At 41.8% G+C, this 20474-nt stretch overlaps 1 protein-coding gene across 3 annotated transcripts in view; it reads left to right on the forward strand.

The window, feature by feature from the left end:
• The window catches only part of MICU1 (mitochondrial calcium uptake 1), a 133022-nt gene that overhangs the window by 69651 nt on the left and 42897 nt on the right, over nt 1-20474 (forward strand). For all 3 annotated transcript variants that reach the window (XM_067299696.1, XM_067299697.1, XM_067299698.1), the window contains exons 6-7: nt 2894-3008; nt 16300-16382. In XM_067299696.1, coding sequence (XP_067155797.1) covers nt 2894-3008; nt 16300-16382 — 198 coding nt within the window. The remainder of the gene's footprint in view (nt 1-2893; nt 3009-16299; nt 16383-20474) is intronic.

The following is a 20474-nucleotide window of genomic DNA, read 5'->3' on the forward strand; positions in this document are numbered from 1 at the left end:
CATCTCTCAAATAGAATGGAGGCTTGGAAAGTTTGGGGTTTTTCTTTTTTTTTTCCTATGTTTTCTAATCCCATGTGTAGCCTTTTTGGCTGGAACAGCTGGTATAGCACCCTGAAATGAAAGTAGAATTCAGAAAAGAAACTTGAGGTTGATAGATGCTATTATTAGAGGTTAGCATTAATTAACTGACATTTGTCTGCAAGAGCTTTATTCCTTTGGGTCCAGCTAACTGTGCAAGCTACGTGCTAGAGATTTGCAGCCAGGACACTTCTGCTAGTGTGCATCTTCCCCAGAAACTTCACGAAATACCCATGGTGGATCCTCTTCTGTCCCCAAGTAGCATTAAACTGCGTTCAGTGGGGCCGGAGGCATGCAAACCCTTGTTCTCGTCCTGGGGTTTGCTCTGCTTTGGCGAGTACTTTAGGGAGGAGGAAGAAGGGAAAAAAAAAAAAAACTGCGGAGGAAGCTTTCGGCCTCTCCAGTTGTGGAGAAAGCTTCCCACGTACTTTGTGGAAAGCGTTAAAAGACCCAGCGTCTCAGGAAGCCAGAAAAAAATCCAAATTGGAGCATCGTGAGGTTTTTAAATGTCTGTCCTCCCAGTGCTGAGAGCCTGAAAACCTTATTACATAAAATGAGCTATTGTAGCAACTTGGCTACACATTTTTCCCCTATTAAGATCAGTGGGAGAAATTGCCGTTTCCATTAGCTGCGGAGAACTGGGCACAGTAGTGATGGTCTGCGGTCCCCTTCCCCACGTCTCTGCCTGGCTTCTGGCAAGCAGAATAGGTGCTTGTAAAAACATTTACTCTCTTTGCCCAAAGAAAGATGCAAAGGAGTAGATGCTCCCCTCTCCCTTCTGTCTAAACCTTTGCATTTTGGAAAGCATCTAACTTAATATCTTATTGTTAGTCCGTGGACATAATTTTAAGCTTGTGAGGATTATGTTGAGCTATTTGGTGCTGAATATGAATTTTCAGTGCAGGAAAGAAACCCACAAAAATTAATAAACCAGCCTCTGGGACTTTATCATGAAGTACTTGGAGCAAATGAAGTAGGTGGATGCTAATAGCTAGTTTATGATGAACTCTGCTAAAGACAAACGGTGAGCGAAAGAGCCGATAAATAACACAGGCGGGTGAGAGACGCTGCTGACAACACCATCAGGGAGCAATTGCGGAAACAGTGCTTTCTCAGCAGAATTTGCCTTTGGCTTTATGGAAAGCTGGCTATTGTTTGTTTGTCTTAAACATAAATAACTGTTCTTGAGTGAAACCAGCTTTGCTTGGGATCCAGTTTGATGGTGAAGGGAGGTAAAATTTTTTTTTCTTCAACCTTTTCAAACTTCAACCCCGTATGCAGTAAGCACAAATAGTTGCTTTGCATGAACTGAATACCCTTAGCACGTCTGCTGCCTTTTACTAAATTCTCAACGGTCTCTGGACAGTAAAGGAAGAGCTACTATAAAGAGTTTTATTTGATCAACAGAGCTGAACTTTTTCCTGAAAACTGTATTTTTGGTGATCAATATGATTTTTGTCTTTCTTTTCTTTTTTTGTGTGTGGTTTCCAAGCCAGATACGGGTAAAATTTTCATCTAAATTATTAGCTGAGCTCATCCCCAATATGCAGTCACATAGAATGGTGAGTTCTCTCAAATAGCAGCCTGATGAGAGACGTCAGCTGCCGAGAGGGGTCTCGGCCTCGCAGGCTAAATGCTAACTCTTGCTGGGATATATGTACTTAGCCTTCTTAGCGGTGTTCAGTCAAAGCAACCACCTGGTTGCTTCAGGCTTTTCTTGCTTTTGCAAGCCTAACTGTTCAACTTGATGTTATGTTTTGCCTGCTTTTTTTTTTATTGTTGGTTAACCAGTTTTCTTTCCTTTATCTTGTATATGATGGGACCTCCGCTAGACAGAGGTAACGGTGGGGGACAGTTGTGTAGCTGGACCCCCGTGTGGTGGTGTGTGTTGTTGGTTTTTTTCCTAAAACCGTTCCTAAACTCAGCCTGCTTTGACCATGCTTCCGTGCTTGCATGATCTGGTTTTTATGAAATAACCTCATCCACACCTACTCTTTCTATATTAATTTTCTTCTCTGTGTGTGTGTGTGTGTGTGTGTGCGTGCCTCCTCTTGCAATATTCTTAACATGGGTCACCAGTGTGGAATTTGGTATGCAGCTTCTAACAGTTTTATGGATCCTTTTCAGTCTTTGAAGCTTCAGTGGATCAAAGCGACTGTAGTTTTTTTTAGCTTAGGAGGGGAGATTAGATGCTAAAATACATACGGTATTTTCTATTAGAACTTAAAGGTATTAAAGAATGGGGCAAGAAAGAAAGATAAGAATGGTATCGGTCCTGGTTCTCCCAGTGGACTCTGCTAAACACACTCCTGAATTGTACGTTTCTGATAACTACGTATTTCTGGTAACTTTGGTCATCCTTTATATTCACATGGAATTGTTATTTCTTGGCTGCTACTACAGCAGAGTATAACTAGAGCTAAAACGCCATTAGTGAAACCAAATAATTTCCTTTTTGAATTCTGTATTAAAAAGCTCCGCTTTTCATAGCACTATACTCTCTCAAAGATCCAACCAATATTAAACACGATGGACATGTAGTTTATTTATCTGTATTTCAGCAAGACTAAAACAGCTAATGATTAGTGTGATTAGCCTTCTGCCTGATTGAGGTAGGAATATGCTGAGCTTTGCAGACTGTTTCTGAGAGATTTGAAGGCTGGAAAAGGTCCACTGAATATGAATGGTGATAGTAGGGGTGTGTGTATGTGCAATGGCTTGCTGGTGGTAAGGATAGAAATAAAGCGCTCTATTTCCATGTTTAATCGATTGCTTTGTTCTCTCTTTTTGGGGTGTGGGTCGGATGCATAAATAGAAATTATCCCAGGAGCGAGAGAAGTTTGCTGACGAAGACAGCATATTTTACGCACTTGGAGAATGTGGACTCATTTCTTTTTCTGACTACATTTTCCTTACTACGGTCCTTTCCAGTAAGTATAGCTTTTTCTCCTCAATTACTGCTTTTTAAAAAATTTTTGAAGGCTTACCAGCAATGAGTCTTTCTATTGTATTCTGCATACATTTCCCTAAAAGGGATTGTTGATTGCTTGAAACTTGAGCTGAATAAATAATTGCTGTTACTTCATCTATTTCAGTCTTAGCTCCAAATTGTTTAGAAAGATAAGCAGGTTGACTTCTGAAGAGTTACTTCTTATTTTAAACTGTGGCAAGATTGTTTATGAACGAGTCATTTGACCTGCTGTTCAAAACTTTGGGTATGTCTGGTCCTGTTAATTATACAGCGTTCTTGTGCTTTGGGGAATATTGCTCTCCAGCTCCTCACCAGGTGTGAGACTGTACAAACTCAGTTCTCCAGCTGTATTTTTACCCGGATAACTCAGGCTTGTGAATGATGTCATCCTACAAGGAGCAAAGATGAGTAGTTTGTTTCCACAAGTATCATTAGATACCTTCTGTCTTTTCACCCTGCTGCACTTGTGACATTTATGTGAGCTGCTAATCTGTCCCGGCAAAGTCTTCTGCTCTTGAAATGCTGGGACTTGAAAGTTTGTTTCGTTGGCAAGAAACGGTGAAACTGAAGCCCGTGGTAACGTCAAATGACACTTCTAGCCTTTCTTCCCGGGGTGTGCAAAGTGATAGCTTTGTAGGCAGGGCTTCTACGGCCGCTGGGAAGGCGCCAGATCGCAAATAGGAAAGTCAACAGAAATTCCAGTTATTTGCCAGCCCCGCTGGGAAGCGTGGGATGAAAGGAACACGCCGCTTTTGAAATGAACTGAGACAACTTATTTTTGGACTTTCAAAAGAGGGAAGCATAAAGAAAAGCTTGGCGCTCTAATCTTGTGCGTGTCTGTTACGTGATGAACTGATTTAAGAAAAAAAGGCTGGTTACTTCACAGTTAACTAACTAGACGTTAGCATCTGTCTTGTTCTGTTCAGTGAGTCAGTTGGGTAATTCATTGATCTTTTGAAACAGCAACAGATGTTTTGTTTTTTTCCCCATGTTACCTTCTGGAATGGAAACAACCGAAAATGACAGCTCTTCATTTATCAAACATTGTATTTTTGAAGTATCTGTTACACGAGAGAAGCAACCTTCAAGGTCTTGCTTGTGGTCAAACCGACATGGGGGAAAGAGAGCTGTGTATGACCTCAATGTCATGGAAAATACCACTGCTAACAAACACTCATTTGAGCCAAGGACTTTGTTTTATGATTTTAATCTGCTGTTTTCTTTACAGTCTCAGAACAGACTTTTTTTGCCATTCTTGTCTTAATTTCAGCGCAGTCCTAGACTAATACATCTAAGATATTTCCACTTCTATAGCAAGGACTTTTAATTTGAGTCTCTTGCAGATGGCAAGCTCGCAAACCTATTGGATTGCGGTACTGAGTGTGGTTTAGCGTGTGGTTGCATCCTTGGCGTTATGGCTACGCTGTTCTTGAACAACCTGCTAATCGAGTACGAGGGAAGAAGCAAAATGAATTTCATGGGCTTTCGCAGAGAGCGGAAATAATTGGCAGCAAGACAAATTCTTCTCATTTTGGTTTAATTTCTTTGGTTTAAGAATAATACAAGCCCGACTGCCTTGTCATATAGTAGCAGCAAATCTTATTTTGAGTGTTCAGCGGGAGTGAAGGGTTTTCCTCCTTTATTCTCAGGCTTTTAAACATGTTTACAATTTCTGGGGATTCAAACTAGCGAGAGGAGACAGAACGAGTAGTTTGTGTTTTGAGGAATGGTGTGAAGGGCAGGCAAGGTAAAACCTTTCCAAAAAGTAAAAAAAAAAAAAAAAAAAAAGTGTTTCAGTTTTTTTAGGCTGACTTTTAGGTATGTTTTTGGAGTTTTTTCCTTTTCTAAATGCTTAAAGAAGGTAGAGGAATGTCTCTAGAGCTACTGTCAAACAGCAGTTCCTCAGAGGAAGAGTTTTGTTTTTATTTTTAAAGCATTGGCCTTCTTTTAATGAAACTTTCAAACAAATCTTGCCCTGTGGCACGGTAGGAAATTCACTGTCATGCCACACTCTGTCTTACTCTCCTTGCTAGTGTACGCTGCCTTGCAGGAGTCCAGTAGTACTTGCTTCTTCTCCAGGAAATAAATAAAGTAGAATGAAGAAAGTACATCTTAAAAACCTGACAGTTCAATATCCTCTTTCTCGTGGTACTTTTCAGATAACCCAGCCGTTAAGAGTGTGTCCACGCAAGAGAGAACTGTAGATTACATCAAGAGTTGAAAAACACTAAATACTAAAAAAAAAAAAAAAAAAAGGAAGGTCACATATGGAGCAATAAAGCACAATAATGAGAATGGGAGTGAGAAGTCCAGTCTATATAGTGGGAGGGGAGCAGAAGAGGCTACTCCTGCGGCGCTCTGCGTGGGCAGGTCGAGACCAGTCATGTTCTCATCTGGTTTATTGAGCTCAAAACTGATTAAGGGCGATAACCTCTGAAAATGAGGAGAAATCAAAGCGCTAATCAAATGCGCGTGGAGCTTCGTATTATTGTGGTCCTCAGGAAGGTTATGCCCAGCAAGTGTGCTGAGCTGGCTGGTGCCCCATCCTGAGCCGCCTTTGGCATCTCCTTGGCCCTACCAAAAGTGCCGTGGGGCTGGGGTTTGGGGAGCTTTCCTGCTGCATTGCATTTAGCTTCTCTCTCGCTTCAGCTGAAGCTCGTTTTGGCTATCATGTCTGAAGTGCGCAGTGCGTGGCAGCTGTCGGGGAGGTGGAAGGAGAGAGGGTTGAGGTACAACTCGTCTGCGTGTTACTGGCAGAGCGCCGTTTGCATATCACGCAGAAAATGAAGTCTGTCACCATCTTTTATTTACAAGTAATTTCTCGCTCCAGCACTGTCTGTTCCTGCAGTTTGCTGTGTTTCTGTGAAAATGTATTTTTAAAGAAAAGCTAATAAAATAGCTTTTAACCGCTTCAGAAAGTCAGCCTTCTAGTAAGGCAATTACAGCTGAACGGCCTTGAGGATGCTGCACTGTGTGTGTTGCTTCAGCTGCTTGCCGGAGTGGAGATATTTGAATCCTACCAGCAAAGCTGAAATTTTGGGGCAAAAGTAGAAAGATGAGCAAAACATTGGGTAAGCAAAACGTAGGTGGGATTTCAGCTAGATCCTTAAAACGTCATAGGAAAGCAATTGGAGAGTGAAGACATCACTTCCCTAAGTGCGGAGGCTGTTGCTTTTGCACACGCAGATGTTGTCGCGCAGTTGGAGGAAGGGCAGAAAGAGCTTTTCAATCATCAGCAACTGCAATTTCAGAGCAAACGTCTGTTTTCCAGACATGCTAATGCCTACTTGATTAACAGGTACTGAAAGAGGGCATTAAAAGACTAAATCAGTGTTGTTCTCATAATTGGACTGTCACTGTGCCTGAATTTACTCCTCCTGGAAGGAGGGTTAAATAGCACTGGCTCTGGCCAAAGGAATTATTCTCCTGCTAGCCTTGCCAGGGCTCCTGCAGCTCCTTCTTCTATTCCCGGCAGCCGTGTAGAGCGGGTACGCCAGGCATCCGTATATTTTTTTTGTTGCCTGGGTTGGTGTCCCTGGCTGGCACCTGAATTCCTGGTGCCACTGCGGGTAATCCCCCCCCCCCCCCCCAAGAGCCCTCTCACCTCGAACAGATCTGCTTTTTTTTTTTTTTTTTGGCCTTTTTTCCCCCTTCCCCTGTTTAGAAAATAAATCACAAACCATCTAGCCCTGGAAATGATTTTCTGATGGGATCTTCAGCACTGTGCAGGTATCTGCAGTGGAAGTTCTGTTTTCTTCCGCGCTGCTAAGAAGGACCAGTAGACAGTGTTATCTCTGTGGTCTGTGTGTTTTGCAGTAGTTCTGAATACATATTGCTCGCTGACACTACAACCTCCTACCCTGCTATAAGTGAGATGTATTATTCTACCACTGTTTTAAACCTGCAAAGTGACACTAAATGCCATACAGCTCATTTCTGTAAGAAAAAGAAATAAGGCTGTCTCAAATTTCTAGGAATACTTTCGTTTATGGTCCTGTTATAGTTATGTGCAATATTTATTGTTTCAATTTTACCGTTATTCTGAGGTTTCAAGACCCTCACTTTAGCTATATGCCTATACGCAGGTCCCATTCATCCACGCCGTATGGTGCAAGGATGTCTTAAGTACAGCAGCCTCAGGCTGCTCCAGTTTTGGCACTTGAATAGTGGCTTACATGAAGCTGGCTGGTCTGAATGTCTCATTGAAATAGCACTCAGATTTGCAGCCTGAGCAATCGCCACCACCTATCTGCTCATCTTGAGAGGGAGCTGTTATTGCTGTTCACCAAAATGCGGTGCTGCTGGGGCTGCATGTGTCCTGCTGGGGCGAATTCCCCCTCTCTTCGGGGGATTCCTTCTCCGGTGCTGTCGGCCAGAAGCTTTCCCAAATACGCCTTCGGTGGTGCAGGTCCCTGGACAGAGTCTGCTCTCCCCATTCCCCTCGGCTTGCTGCTGCAATGGGGATAGGATCCCTTAGATTTGTCAGCTTCACTCCAATTCTTCTTGCCTCCCCGTGCCTACGGATGCTTATTTTGCCAGCCTTTATGGTTAGGAGTGTGTTCCAGTGCAAAAAGTTAAACATGAAACCAATATAACAAACAATCCTGGCCCAAATTTTGCACCTGGGTACCTTTCTATCAGCCTAGCTGCTGCTATGTGGGATTCCCAAGTTGTATCCAACATTGCAGGGGTCCTCTTCCGAGGGTTGTCCTAGCTACTGACCGTGAGCCTGGCTGCTTCAGTTGGACCAAAGGGCTCTAGCTGAGCATCCCAGTTCTGTCACGGGCTGGTAGTGATGCTGAAGGACACAAGTGCAGAAAAGAGGACAGATTTCTGCCAACTGGCAGTTTGGGGCCTGGGAAGGGCTACCTGTCTTTAATATTATACCTTCAGCTGCTATTTGGTGGGCTCTTTCTCCCCAGCCTAAAGGTGTTTAGCCGTCATTCATTAGCCTTCCTGATTTTGCAGTTTGACTGAAGGATAACATCTCAGTGTTATAATACCTACTAAACAGTTACCGCACATCACCTCTGCATATGTTCTAGTAAACTTGGTCTTTAGCATGGGACAGGGTTATACACAGTGTCTTTAGGAGGTTGTTCGTGAGGATGGAGGAACTTGGCTGGTTCTCATTTTGGAGAAGCATTTAAAGAGGGAGTCTTTGTCATCTGCAGGTCATGTAGTAACTGATGAAAGTTGTTGAAAGATAAGTCCTCTACTAAGTGCTGTCAGATCCTCTCAAATTTCAGAAACTGAGACACACGTGTCATTGACATTACAACCAAAATGCATTTTTTTAAATCAGAATTATACACTCTTTGGTTCACAAGCTAACAAGCAAAACAGAAAAGTGAAGCAGCGATAAAGACTTTTTTTTTCCTTCTTTAATGCAAATTTTTTTTTTTAAGTTAAGGAACATTAAAAGTGGGGTTATCTGGGACATCGCTGTCAGGAAGAGCACCCCACATGCTTCTAGTGAGTTTATGTGGAGGTAGCGCGTTCTCATGGTGCAACTCTTTGAAGGATGGATCATGGTGTGTATTCCCTGCTCCAGAACCTTCAGCCATTTCTTACAAATGTATCTGATCTATGCATTTTTGCACAGTAAGACAGTATATTTAGGATTTTACCTATCTGCCAACTATACTAGTTAACTCCTTCCATGCTTTTTGTTGGGCACCTCCCACAGTCTATTCAACCTTGTGTTTAAGAAGCTTTAGTGTCTATTAGTGCCAATACAAGAAAGGTGGGAAGGTACACAGCTATGTAGCGTTGAAGCTTGGTGTTGAAGCTTGGGTTCTCAGTAATGTCAGACCAGCACAACTAATTCTGGTTTGTTATTTCATATCAGTGTTACTAGCACTCTTCACAAGGAATGATGTCTGTCCAGACCATGAGGTTCCCAACTCCCCGTGAGCAGCATTCGCCCGTGAATGCTGCTCTTCTTACATGGTAGTGTTTGGTAGTGTTTACCCTGCGATGAGTTGGCAGATGATGACTCTGCCCATCTATTCCTTGACTGCTCAGTTATTTTGCTCATCTAGAGACTCTGTGAGCCCCCGGTGCGTGCAATGTTCATGGTGCAAGTGCCTGGTGCAGCAGGTGGTGGCTTAGGACCCTTTGGTTCACAGCAGGTGCAGGATAACCCGGTTTTGATTTTTTTGCCTGTGGTCAGCGTGTCTTTTCTTGTGTGGCTTGCTTTCGGTACATCCGCCAGGACAGTTATAGATGATGAATCCTTTCTCCGTTCTGCTGACGTGATTAGGATGGCATTAGGCCAAGGATGTTGATATCACTCTTTCTTTTCTTTTTCTTGAAAGATCCATTTGAGGAGGTACTTCACTTTGCGCTCTGGGTAATTTATTTCTAGGCAGGGATTGCAGTGGTGTTGCCTGCCCATTTCTCTCCGAAGGTCATTTGGGATAAGCTTCACGAGAACGTGTGGGATACCTAATAGCTTTAATGGGCCCTTCCAAGAAGATTTGTACAGGGCTGAGGACTGTGATGACGTTAATTCATATACAGCAAAAACATAAGAGAGGCAGTTAAGGACAGGGGTTTGCGGGAGATGGAGAGCAGTGTAGGCATGTTTGGCTTCCATTTTAGGATCTTCTGCCAGGGAGTTTTTTCTCCTAAATCAACTTGGTGGGGAAGTAGCATGTCAGCTTGTGAGGATGCCTTTTGGTGGAGGGGCAGGGTGCAGATTGATTTTTGCTGGTTTGCAAACGTGTTTTGAGTGAAGACAGCTTGTTTTTCCTCAGACACACTTTTCCTTCTGCACAAGCCATTTGCTGTCCTTTCCCATTTTATTGTGTTTTTAAAAAGTTGGGAACGTATAAGTTGAGTGTGGGAGGCGCCCAGGTCCCCTGGGCACATTGATGGGTGCCGCATTCAGACGCGGGAACCACCAGCACGGATTCAGAGTGATGAGCTAACTAACTTCGCTGTTGTCTAGGTGCTTTAGGATTTCTATTATTATTATTTTTCCTTTGCATTATGGCAGGTTCTTTATCAACTGTTTCCTCCACCTGCCTGTGCGTGCAGAGGTGTGCGAGTGAGCCAGGCATGATGATTTAGCTAATGCAAAGCACCTCTTGCTGTTGGGAAATAACATTTTTGGCATCCTGTGGGTTTATTATAAGTATTATTACCTGGTTCCCCGAGCAGCTGTTGTAATGACAAATTGATAGCGATGAAATGCTCTGGGAATGTCTCTCAGTTAGATCATATGATTAGCTGCTATCCTTTGCCCTTTAATTTTGTACAGAGGGCAAGCGTGTCCAGATAAGCACGGGGAAAGGAATGTTTTTTAATTGTAATGAGGTGTTTCTTTGCTTTGAATGTGAGAGAAGAATATTGCACGATGTGAAGCGCGTTGCAGTCGAGCTGCTTGCGTGGCTTAGCTAACAGCGCTCTTGGAAGAAGCTCATCTGCTTGGCTGCTGCTTCCTATCCCAAACATATGCTAGTTAAATGGGTTATACTTCCAGCACATATGAAATACCTGCTTTCCACTCAGTAAAAGCCAGTGTTATATTCTAGTTTTTAACTAGAATTTGAAAATTAAAAAAAAATCAAATAAAATGCTTGATTTCTCTGGATTTTAAAGCTTAGATTTATAGCACTTGTACTATAGTATAGTATAGGGTTTGTAGACAAGATGGATTTTTATTATTTCAGTTAGAGGTAATTATGATTCTTCCTTGTGATAAGAAATGACCCCTTAGCAATTTAAAGATAACTTACGTGCAGGATCGTTATTGTGGCTCAATATCCACGCTGCAGACAATTATTTTAGTTGCAAGTTATTTTGCTTTTCTGAGTTGATTAACGTTTATTTAAAAAAAAAAAATAGTTGAGTAGTTAAGGCTTGGATTCCTTTTGTGAAATAGTGGAATAATTCACAAGGAAAACAGCTGGAATATTAGGAAGCTTAACTTTTTCCCATATTTATTGGAGCTGGGGCTCAGATGCATCTAGATGCTGTGGATAGTTGCTTCCCTAGGAGGTTGTTACTTCATTCTCAAAAAATGTTACATCTTCTGGAGATCCCTTATGTGCAACTGCATGATCTGTTTTTTCCCCGTTATCAGTGCAATCATTTATAATGAACTAGATACCGTCGTTGGCTCCCAGCTGCGGTCTTGTAAGGGGGAGCTTTTCTATGACCCTGCTGCTTTCCTGCAGCCAAAGCTGTTCTGATTCAGACTTGTCCAGAATAAAGACGTCTTGGCCAAGATACCACTGTGCTGAGTCAGGGAGATAATCACCATGCTGATTCATGTGATTTAAGGGGGGGAAAATTGTATTTATCTTTGTCTGGAGGGAAAAAGGTAAGCTTTCTTTAATGGTGTGGGTGAAAAAAGGAAAAGGAAAAATGTTCCAGCTACATGGCTTGAACAGCCATCTCCCTAGCTCTCTCTGGATGAGGTTTTCTCTCTACTTTAGCTGTGTTACTTTTAGATTGATTATAGTATTGATATATATATATATATATAATATTGAATATAATATTGATATATATAATATAATATATTTGGATTATATTCAATTATGATTGTGAAGTGCCAAATAAAGATATGTTTTTTCTAGGCTCCTGTGGCCTTTGTACATGTATCTTCTTCAGGATAGGTGGAGAAGAAGCAATCATTAGGTGTTTAACTCCTAATGACTTATTTTTCTCGCAGTAACTCCCCAGCTGAAATCTTGATCCTTCCTCCCCTGCCCACACTTGAGTTGCTGGTGGAGTTATTAGACTGCAAGATGGATCTTGAACTCTTGAGCTGCCTTGTGCTTAAATTACTGTCCCAGCTGGGCTGATGATGTGCAGTCCGTAATAGCGCTCCCCGGTTTTGTGTCTGCGGGAAAGCATTGAGATGAATTTGCGCAGGTGTACCCACCGCTTCAAAAAGTTTGACTGTGGCCCCGCTCTCTGCTCGTATCTGGTTTCTCCCCTGTTAGAATAAAATGGTTAAGGAGTATTTATCACTATTCTTTTCCTATGCACTTCATTCATTTAGCCCTTGCGGGGAGCGCTCTTCTGAAAGAAAAAGCCTGTGTTACTTTTTCTAGCTTAGTTTTTCTTCCAGTTATTTTGTCTTCAGTGTAAATATATTAATTATTTATACTGAATAAATACAAAAGGCCTGGATCATCTTTTAGTTTGATCTTGTCAAGCCCAAGAGCTAAGTGCAAATGTGTGTTCAAAATAGTTTTCCTAATACGCAGTATATCTGACTGAGACAGATGCTATATAGATATTGATTTTGTGACTCTAACCATGTTACTGCATTAACTGCAGTAGGAGTCAGAAGGAAAGATGTGTTGAGAGCGATTCCTTTAAGTGTGGAGCATGGATATCTGGTGAAAGAGAGGGGAAGAAAATATCAAATGAGCTGAAAAATAGTAGAATGTGACATTTCTCGACAGTGAGTGTTTATTGTCTTTCAGAATATGTTGCTTCTGGTGGTAGTAAATGGCAATAAAGAGCAATTGAGTGCTGCAAATTGGTCCATTGAATAATTCAAAGTAGTTAAAAATGGCATAATTGGCTTAAAGATGCCTAATCAATCCATCTAATTGCTTAGAGTCTCCTTGGGGCTTTATCCTGATGGTTTGAGTGGTTTTTTTGATGCGGTTGGTGCTGCCGTTTGTCGCCTGTTTGTCTGCTGAAGGCTGGTCATCTTTGCAACGTTACTGCATGTGGCTTTTGGTTTTCTTACTGAGTTCTTGTTTCAATGGGGCTTTTATTTGAACCAACGATGCCAGAAAAATGTGAATCGCCCTTTGCCCTGACATCCAGGTTAGTTGAAAAAGCAATGTAGCATGGGGAATTGATGGATTTGTGGAGCTGTTTCCGAATCCAGAAACGATTTTAACCTGGTCTGGATGCGAATGCCTTTACATGAACCGGAGACGGCAGGAGTGCCAACGGCGCGGCCTCGAAGCAGGGAGCAGATGTCTTCTGAAATAGTATTGGTGCCTTTTCTTCTTCTGCACTAACGACTTGGAGGAAGTGAGTAAAGAGTGTTCTGCTGCTTCCTACTGAACACTTGAAAAGACCAGATATAAAGTTAGAAAAGAAAATGCAGTTGCCCTGACCAGTTTCTGACTAGTTGCCCGAGGGGAACTTGTTACAACGAAAGCTCTTGGTTTAATGTCAAAAGCGATCGTGAGGAGAGAGCTTAGAAAATCAAAGAGAACTGGAAATGCAGCACAGCCCGTCAGAAAAATCCAGAGATGGGTTTTGCTTATAAACGCCAGTACTGAGCCATCTAAGAGTCCTTTAAATGGTTTTGAGGACGATTACCTGTGGAATATTACATTCATTTTGAGGTGTTTTAGTGAAGGAGACACTGGGGAAATTTCGAGAAGCTGCAGAATGGTCAGATTAGGAGGCAGAATAAATGAGAAAATGCTGAAGTTAGTTAGGCAAGCTGCTATCAGGTGGGGTAGCGATCTGCAGGTGTCTGAAGGGTGTGTGTAGCCGGGAGGAAGAGACCTCGCATGCCAGGCAGGCTGACCTGACGGAGGGTAATGGACACGGGGTGCGAGGGGAGGCTTAGTGCCTGTCAGGAGAAACCTTTCACAATAAATTTCGGTTAGCGTCGTCACATCCAAGAGGAGAGGCAGAAATCATCTCCCTTGAGACCACTGAATTTGGACAGTCCGGAGACGTGGGACATGTATCCTAAACGGCGTTTCTTCCTGAGCCGGAGGAGCCGAGAGCCGTTGGTGTCGGCCGGCTCCTGCAATTGCTGTTCGCCTCTGGTGTAGGCAAGAACTGTTATAAATAACCAAAGTTAGATATGCGTATCGGAGGAGGAAATGGGCTGTGTAGCTTATTAGTTAGAGGAATAAAGTAATTAAGTTAGCCCATTTAAAGATGCTTTCCTTCCCAGCCCTTAGAAAATACTTACCCTGCAGATTTTGGAGGCAGAACTCTTCATTTTAATTTTGCAAGCCGTGTCCTCTTCTGGGGCTGTGCTGAACGGCTCTGCAAAATGTCTGTTTAGAAAAGGGTTAGAAGGAAATGGCCTTTGCGAGGGGTAAGTTAAGTTCCTTGCTTTCTGTTCACCCTGTGCATGCATGGATGGGACACGGCACTATATTTTGCTTAAAGAAAAAAAGAAACCAGTTTTTAACAAATTTTCCAGTCTCAAAATATACACCATTGCACCTCAGCAGAGAGAGCGATGGAGGAGAAAATAAGATGTGTAAATTACTGTTTTTCTAGCACCTTCTAACTGGATTACGATTTTCTGTATTGCCCTGTTTCCTCATAGGGGAACTGAGCTCTTCCAATGCAGCACTAGAGTTAGGGGCTAATAAAGAGGAATTGCTCCCAGGCTTTCATACACTACTTGCCATTTAAGCAAATAAAATAGCATGCATTATTTCAACCTTAGGAGGGTAGTTGGCTGGTGTTTAATGTTGTTGCTCTTCGAGGAAATGGAGAAATATCACTGGAAATGATGGATGGATATGAAGAGGGAGGCTTTTGTATACATCTGTAAATTAGAATGTATTTTTGTAAAGGTGCAGGCTTCTGCCGCAGAATTGGGTTATTTGCACCCAAAGGGAAAATAACATGTGACATGCTGGTGGTGATTGGCATGGTTATCTACTCTTATACACCCCGTGTTTTGATGCTTGGAGTTTAAAGCCCGAATAAGTGGCACGTTACACGAGGAAATTGGAAATCCAGAGATTATAACTGCAGGACTATGTGCTGCGTATATCAAGTGTCTAGTGACAGGCCATTCCTGCAGCTGAGTTTAGTGTTGTTGTAAATCTGGGCAAGGCATAAAGTTATTCAAAAAGGGACCTCGTTAACATGGTTGCTGAATCTTTTAGCAATAAAATGCCAAGTTTTATTATAGTGAGGAGAAAAGACAATGTAAAAGTCTCCTGGCCTTAAATTGAAGCTGGAACTAATGTACAACATCCCGTTCAGTTAATTCCATATTAATTTCTTTTTGTCTGAGTGGTTTCTCTTTGGCCCTTCCCCTCCCTGGCCCAAACCTGGCTCACCAGATGATGACCATGAATTGCACAGTTTCTTGATTGAAACGAATTGCGGGGCTTTTTCTGATTGAAATGAGAATGTTCCCCTCTGCCACTGAAGTGTCTGCAGAGGGACTCCTTGAAGGAAAATAGTGTGATCACATTGGTTTTAAACCATTTCAGCTTCTAAGACTTGATTAAAATGTCCTGGGCAGATGGGGTTTGGTCGGCATGGGTGAGGGTTGTTAGCGAAACGGCTGCTCAACTGCCACCCCAGTGAATTCTCTCTCCGAGACCGTGGCCCCGTTGCAGTTTAACAAATGACAGAAATCACGGTAAAAGGGCAACTGGAGGTAATTTGCAAGCTCTTCTGGATGATCAAGTCATTTGAGCAAGAAGAGTATCATCTCGTTTCCCTGGGAGGTGACTTAGCACAGAACGGAGACTGCAGAAATTCTTATTGCTTTTTGACCATCTGTACGAAATATTACAAGCTGATTGAACCAGATGAAGCTAACGGGTTGAACCTCACCAGAGATCTGTGTATTGCTCTGAGAATTTGGGAGGGGAGAAGAGCTGTCTTCAGGTCAAAAAAGGGCTGAGTTTTAGGTGGTCATTTAAGATAATGATCTGAGCAGTAATTATAGCCCAGAGGATTCCCTTGAAATCCCTGTAAACAACAAAGCTGCATGTAGCTGGCTTATATTTGAAAGCAGCCGAGTAAGAAAAATTCTGTTGTATTAGCTTAATTGGGGAAAATTACAGCACTGTGTTCTAGCTTTAAATGTTGATAGCGGCAGAGTAGGAAACGGAAAGGTGGGCTGCGTGGGGAAGTGCTGTTGTTTTGCTGGAATTGGTGGCTGTGGCTTTTTAATCTGTTAATTGAACAAAAGTTATTCTGTTTACATCTTCTCCTTCCCAACCTTCTTGTCTAGATATTTGATAAGAGAAGCACTATGGAGCTGGTAGCTGGAGGTAGCTGAGAGTTGCTCTTCCAAGGAGAAGAAAAACACTGATTGAATGAAACGCAGGATGGCTCTTAAGCAAAATAGAAAAATAACTGCATTTTCTGATTAAAATCACAAGAATTATTGAAAATTGCTTTTGGATAGTAATTTTGAACTTGTTTTCCAACTTGTGCCTTATTGAGCTTGTGTAGGGTTTTTTTTTGTTTTGTTTTTTTTACTGGTTGTTGTTTCTCTACTGTGATAATTGTGATTTATTTATTTATTTATTTTAATGCAGCTCCCCAGAGGAATTTTGAAATCGCCTTTAAGATGTTTGATCTGAATGGTGATGGTGAAGTGGACATGGAAGAGTTTGAGCAGGCAAGTTGAATGACAGGTTGACCTCTTAAAATCACAGCATCTCAGTCATGATGTGGCACTTCTGTGATGTTACTGTTGTTGATATTTGTGGTTATTGCTGGTTGTTTATGGCTTTTTCCTTCTATGCTCTACTGTGGTGCCTTGGTGCCTGCTTTTTATTTTTAAACTGGATATTTCAACACATAATTTCTCATTTGACCAGGAGAATTGTAAGTATAAACTCCAGTTCCCCGTGACTTTGTCACAGAGGTGGCTTTACAAGGTGTCATCTCCAAAGCACATAAAGAAAAATATTCTCTCTACTGGTATCAGAGGATTTTGACCCTATTCTCTTCCACAGCCTTTACTGTGCTTATTGCTTTTGTTGGTCATTAGGGTATAACCAGACCTATTCTACTGGCAGAAGAATTTATCCATTTATTTCAACGTAATCTAAAAGCATGGATTTGAGAGCGTATTTTCATCTGTTGTTTCCCCGGCTTCTTATGATGTATCGTCACCAGTGACTTTGCAAGGTGGCTTTTTAAAAAATAAACCTAAACTTAGCCCACGTTTGACACGAGTGAGTTCTTCCTGCAAGGTAAGATTTGTGCCAGTGTTAGGGTGAGGATGGATTGAAGGCTTGAGCTGTCACTAGGGAAAGAGCCGACCTCCCCAGGCATAAGCATGGTGTTCTCCTCTATCCTAATTTAGGTAGAAACTCATAAACATCCAGAAGTTGCCAAGTACTAGGAAAGCTCCACATTTGTGCTACTTGTGAAAGAAAAGGTAAATGTGTTTGCAAAGAGGGTAACTTGCTATTTGGATGGGGAAGGACTGAGCAAGGCACATGAAAGGAGAGGAAAGGGAAGGGTGAGCTATTTGCTATTCATCTGTTACTGCTAATTTCTACTGATGTGAAACAATATTTATTTCTTTTGTCTGTAATTTACTTGGCTGTTTTTCTAATGGATTTCGTTTAGTTTGGAAACAGCACAATTGAAGCAAAATATGTACAAAAGCATAATTAAATAGGGTGTCAAGCTGTGATGAGACTCATTTTTTCCAACACCGGTACTCTAATATAAAGAGTCCCCACGACATACACCGGTGGTCTGCCTCATATTCGTGGGGCCCCTAATGCTTTTTGTGTGAGCCCACGTACGTCAGGGCGGCGCGTTTAATGGGCACGCGGAAGCCATTGCTCCTGTGCAAAGGCAGCGAGAAGCTGCTCAGACAAATAACCGGCTCCCGCGGTTTTTACGCTGGAGGAAGAGCTGTCGCCTGATACCTGAGCACAAAGCAGCCCTTGATAACCTGGTTATAACTTCCTCCTCGTAGGTTGATTGAATGACTAGTTCACTTCAGAAGCATCTTGAAGAAGTCTTGCTTGGGGCATGTGCTCTAAATAGAAAGAACTATTGGCAAAGTGGGTCTGCTGAACTTATTTCCCCCACTCCCAGTCTTCTGTTGTCATCCTGAAATTATTACCTGTGGGTTTGCTCCCGTTGCTATTGGTTTGCTTCAGAGCTGTGTGATGTATTTGGTTAACTGTGTGCTTGTAGATGCCAACTTTGGGCTATGAGGAGCATGGAGTGTTTTTACTTCCAGCATGATATTGCTTGCAATATAAACCTGTGAGTTTATTCATTTTCCTCCGAGTGCAAATCTGAACACAGAGTTTTGTCCAGGTTATTGTGCTGTTTGGCACTGCCTCCCTAAAAACTGCTCATTTAGCTTGGAAAAATCGGGTTTCCTGTTTTCCCAAGTCAAGAATACCATTCTTCCTCCTATTTGCATAGTACGTAAATGTAATGTTCCACCACAGCCATCTGATAATATTTAACAATTCACAAAGTGTTTTAAAGTAGTTACTAATGTTCTACAAGTGAAATCAGTTGTGTAGATAAATGACCTTAAGAAAAGTAGAAGATGGTTAATTGTCTACTAAAAATGCAGCAAAGCCAAGATCTTAATGCAGGTGTCATGTTTAGCTTTTTTATTATGTAGGTAAAGTAAGAAAGAACGTTCTTGAGGTTGAATGTTTTGAAAGTGCTCTGAAGATGAAAGAAGACGCAAAATTGAATTACGTAATCTCAGATCATCTGATAAGCAAAGGGAAGTTATATGTGCATTAAGAAATCATACAAATCCTTAGGAAGAGGAACATATTTTTGATAAGCTTGTTACATGTGTCACTGTGACTATAAAAGAATAAAGTTACTGTTTAGCACCAGTATATTTTGGTAAAGATTAATCAAAAAAAAAGTAGAAACTGAGCTTTCCAGTCGGAAAATGAGGGAACTGTTTTGGAAAGTGAAAAGAAACCAGCAATATCGAAGAAAGAAGAGCTGTTTGAGCACATGAGCATCTTGTCTCAAGTGAATGGTGAAAGCGAATTGCTACCATCTGCTCTTTGCAGATACCAGCATGACTGATTGGAGGCACTTTGCAAACAGAATTAAAGCAAACATATAGCTTCAGCGGGAGGTACATATATAACTTTTTTGTATAAACACACACGCACACACAATCATTTATGTAATAAATACATTTTTACACCGCTTTATGGAAATGCCCAAGTAAGAGCATGAAGAATGGCAGGCTTTGAAGATCTGTCCCATAAACATCTTATCTGGCAGGGGCAGCTAGAACTGGCTGTTCCTGGGGAACATGCTCCTAAAGGTGGCATTAGTTTAGGAGAACAACATAATTTGGAGGGAGCATGGAAAGAAAAAGAAGGAAAAGAAAAGGGTTGGCATGTGTTCCCCTCTAGAAGGATCATACAGTCTCTGCTGACCCCAAGTTCATGGGAATGAGCTCCCTGCTCCATTTCCATGTGTTTTCTTTGGAGAGAGCCAACAACAGGTGTGTCTCTCATCTCACTAAGGTAGGGAGAAACTTTAAAAGTATTCATCATCAAGAAATGAAATTACTTGCAGTAATTCAGCTAATAGGCAGGTAAATCAGAGGCTTAGCTACCTGATCAGAAAATACTGAATTTCTTGTGCCTCACTGAAGAGTCTTGGGTGTTTTTCTTGATGCATATAATCAGTGTACGGCTCTAAATAGTTTGCCTGCATCAGTATCAGCTTTAACTTTTCATCCTCCAGCATGTTACCCATGTTAGCTTACTCTTCTGTTTTTATTTAAAATGTTGGATGAAAAAAAGTTAACTTGCAGCTTTACTTCAAATTATTTCGTTTAACTGTTTTTATTGATTTTTTTTTTATTTTTTTTCTCCCTTGGCTGGTACAAAAGATGAAACAAATCTTAAACACTTGAATTGGAATATGTGGAAAAAGGCCATGAAGCATCTCTGCAGAATCATTGCATGATCGATGAGCCGTGGGGGAAGACAGCACTGGTGGGACTAGAGAAGGACTTTTTGCAGTGGTTGCCTGTGTTTTTCTTCTGTTTTAAAGAATTACTCAAAATGGGGACCAGCCAAATCATTTTGCCTCCAGTGCCCACAAACAAGTTTCCAAACTGCCTGATCCTTTTTATTTATGGGAAGGGAAACAGAGGGGCTCAGGCTTGACCGTGGTATAAGATACCATATATAATAACATCTGAGAAGATATGCTGTTGAGCAGTCTGCAGCGTGGTAAACATCCAGTTCTGCAGAAAGAGAGGCAGGTTTCCAAGCCACTCACGAACTGCATTGCTTCACACAGAGTTTATAAATATTTTCCTCCAAAATGTGCATGCAGACCTCGCAGTTAAAGTGGAGCACAAAACAAAATAAGGAGTTGCTATTTACAGTGCCGTTACAAACTAAAGGGCAAAATCCTTCCTCGCGTTATGGTGCATATTTTAAGGCCAAAGAAAAAGAAGTCTGTTCTTTTGTGGTGTTCTTCTGTCTCGTCTTGTTTTCCCTTGTAGTGGAAGAATAGCAGATATTGGCCAGCTCAGAGATGGTGTTTCGGGGGTGGTGAGCAGTAAAATGCTGTGTCCTCCTCTAGAGGAGGCCCTTCGGGGTTGTTCCAGGACTCCATCTCTTGTAAAGAAAAACTTAACTTGCCGTATGCTGCGATAACAAGATTCTGGTGTCCTAGTCACAGCTAAAGCCTTTTGCAACTGTTGTGTTGCTTTTCCTTCCTCCCTTCAACT

This window comes from Apteryx mantelli, chromosome 7, assembly GCF_036417845.1.
Source record: "Apteryx mantelli isolate bAptMan1 chromosome 7, bAptMan1.hap1, whole genome shotgun sequence".
Classification (NCBI taxonomy): domain Eukaryota; kingdom Metazoa; phylum Chordata; class Aves; order Apterygiformes; family Apterygidae; genus Apteryx; species Apteryx mantelli.